The sequence below is a fragment of the Lolium rigidum genome, chromosome 7 (assembly GCF_022539505.1).
Source record: "Lolium rigidum isolate FL_2022 chromosome 7, APGP_CSIRO_Lrig_0.1, whole genome shotgun sequence".
NCBI classification, from domain to species: Eukaryota; Viridiplantae; Streptophyta; class Magnoliopsida; order Poales; family Poaceae; genus Lolium; species Lolium rigidum.
In genome coordinates, this window is record NC_061514.1 from 96,437,666 (window position 1) to 96,440,467 (window position 2,802).

General features: G+C 52.8%; 1 protein-coding gene across 1 annotated transcript; it reads left to right on the forward strand.

The window, feature by feature from the left end:
* Positions 1–771: 771 nt before the first annotated feature.
* On the forward strand, positions 772–2,283 carry LOC124678890 (RNA-binding protein cabeza-like; the record flags this gene model as incomplete). Its single annotated transcript, XM_047214744.1, has 2 exons — positions 772–1,046; positions 2,035–2,283. Coding segments are annotated over 2 exons (456 nt in total), but the record flags the coding sequence as incomplete, so codon positions are not given.
* Positions 2,284–2,802: the final 519 nt, after the last annotated feature.

A 2,802-nucleotide genomic window follows, 5' to 3' on the forward strand; every position in this document is an offset into this window, starting at 1 on the left:
GCAAGAATTTTCAATAATAAAGCCGCGCCGCATAGCCGCATATTCTCCTAGAGATCATCAAAATTAAAAAACGAGCGATGCTTTGGGCTGCAGATGAAGCATTTGAGTTTTGTATAATGATGGGAGAGTAATCCATTTGGTCTTTCTTTTGTTTTCTTTTTTGCTTATGTTTTGTCAGTACTACAATTCTTTTTAATAAATTAATTAATGGAGGTAAATCTTTTGCTCCCTTCAGAAAAATCTGCACTGTACGAATGATCAACCCGATGACATGTGGACCAACATGGGACCCAGCGTCACCGGATGGTGGGCCCCACGCTGCAGGCGCAAAGATCTGAGAGAGGGGGGGAGAAGCGTCCAAAAACGATGAACGGAAACAAAAGCCAAAAAAGCGCACACACCCGAAATAAAGCCAAAAAAACAACCCGGCGGGTCCCACCAGTCAGCGGCACCATTACACCGCCATGCGGGCCCCACCGCAAGACCTCGGTTCACTTAATAAAACCACCTCCCACCTCCGTGCCGAGCCTGTCCTGTCTCCCCTTTAAACACCACCGAGTTCCTCCGCGCACCGTCCGCCGCTCGCCTCTGCCTGCGCCCGGACGAACACCACAGCGCCACCGCCACCGCCACCGGATCGAACAAAGAGCCAGGATCTGCCGCGCGCCCTCGGTCGGGATCGAATCCACCGCACCGAGCCGGCCGGCGATGGACTCCTCCTCCTCCTCGGCCCACGGCAGCGGCGGCGCCTTCCTGCCCGGCGGCCTGGGCCTGGGCCGCGGCGGCAGCGGAGGAGGCGGCAGCGGCAAGGGGAGCTGGAGCGGGAGCGGGATCGGCGGGGACAGCTCGTCCGCCATCGGCGGCGGCGGCGCCTCGGCGGACGCCTGGACGCGCCTCGCCAGCTCCGGCCTGGAGGACGACTTCCTCGGCCCCGTGGGCGCCGGCGCCGGCGGAGGGCCCGGCGGGATGCCGTACGGCCACTTCCTCGACGCCTGCTTCCTCTGCCGCAAGCCCATCGCCTGCAACCGCGACATCTTCATGTACAGGTCTGCCCCCGCACGCCCTTGCCGCTAGCCTCCCTTCCTTCGTTCCTTCCTTCTGCCCTGCGACGCGTCGATCAGCTTCCGTCGGGCTGTTTTGGTAGTCCGGCGCGGTGGGTCCCCCGGCCGAGACACTTCCGGCGTCGTTGGAGCTGTAGTTTTTGCGGGAATTTTTGACCGCCGGGGAAAAGCTAGAGTCGGTGCCTGACCTGATTCTCTTGTCTTAGAGAAGAAAAAATTATTATTTTTCTTACTATTACTAAAAAAAATATTATTATTATGCCATTCGTTTCTTCGTGCTAGGAGTCTAGGACAAACAAGGGAAGAAATCTATGCGGGCTCTTTTCCTTTTATTTTTCTCTCTCTCTGTCCATGATGGGTTGTTGGTGCAAAGGTTTTGTCATCTCTGTCGTCTTCGTACGGGCTCTGCTCTGCTTACTTTGCGCGTGATTCCATTTAATTCTCCTTGGCCTGAATCGGTGGGCGGAGTTATGGTCACGATCTGGTATGGGCACTTGTATGAGGAATTTACCGCGCAGTTTGTCTCTTGCTCACCAATTTACTGATAGGAGAGACTTAGCGGCTAAGCATGGGATATTTCACGATTCTTTCCGGTATCTACTTGTGATAGAAGCCAGGGTGTTCGTTCTACTGCGCTGCTGTTGTTTAGATTTCGCATGCCATGCCTTCCTGGCGGATGAGTTGAACAGAAACCGAATCTATTGAGATTGCGATTTTGCTGTATGAAGTGGGGCAGGCGCAACCGAACAGTTCCGAGATCCTTCTTTTTTACATTTCGTTTTCTTCAAGAAAAAGTCGTGCTCTGTTGAACGCATACGCGAGGACTCTACCGAATCTTTCTCAAACTTGATCATTTAATTTCTGTTCCATACTGCGCTGCTGTTTGATACTCTGCTGAACCTAGTTTGATTAGTGGATTGTTCATCGATCGATCACACTCTAACCTGTCCAATGTTATCTTTGGTGTGAGCAGAGGTGACATCCCGTTCTGCAGCGAGGAGTGCAGGAGGGAGCAGATGGAGGCGGACGAGGAGGTGGAGAGGAAGCAGAAGAGCACCGCCAAGAAGCTGTCAGCCAGGCCGGCATCGCTCGGGGAGGTGGAGTCGCCACCAAGGCCTCCCAAGACCCGGGCCGGGTCAATCCTCGCCGGCTGACTGATCGTTTTCCCCCAGGCCAAAATCATTCTAGATCCCAAGTTGCCACCAGAAGAATTAACTATCGCTCACATGCTTACGGCCTCACATAGTATGGGTTTGTGTTTTTTGTTTGAACCCCTTTGCGCCCTTTTGGTGGTGCTGCGTTGCGACATGGTTTTTGTGCCTGCAGCTAGCAGCCTGTATCGGTGACGATGAATGGTGTATAGGTTAGGAACTGAAGGGAACCATGACACCAGTGCCGGTTATTAGGGCGTTGCTGCATCAAAGCATTGCTGCTGTTGCTCCCTGTGGGCTGTGTGCTGTCAAGGGTTTCCTGGACTTCTTCTTCTTTGTGAATTTTTCCCCTAGTATATTTTGTAGTAGTTGTTGGTGATGGTGGTGGTAGGTTTCATGTTTTTCTAATGGAGCTGATGAAACATATGGCTAAAGAAGATGAAATAGACATATGGGTGACTGAATCTTTGACTTTTCACCCCTGCATCAGTTCCTTTCAAGATCTTCTGATGAGTTGTGTGTTTTCACACTTTGACGCTAACGCAGGAGGCTGAGAGCCGCCCAAAGATCAAGATCCAGTGTCAAATGTG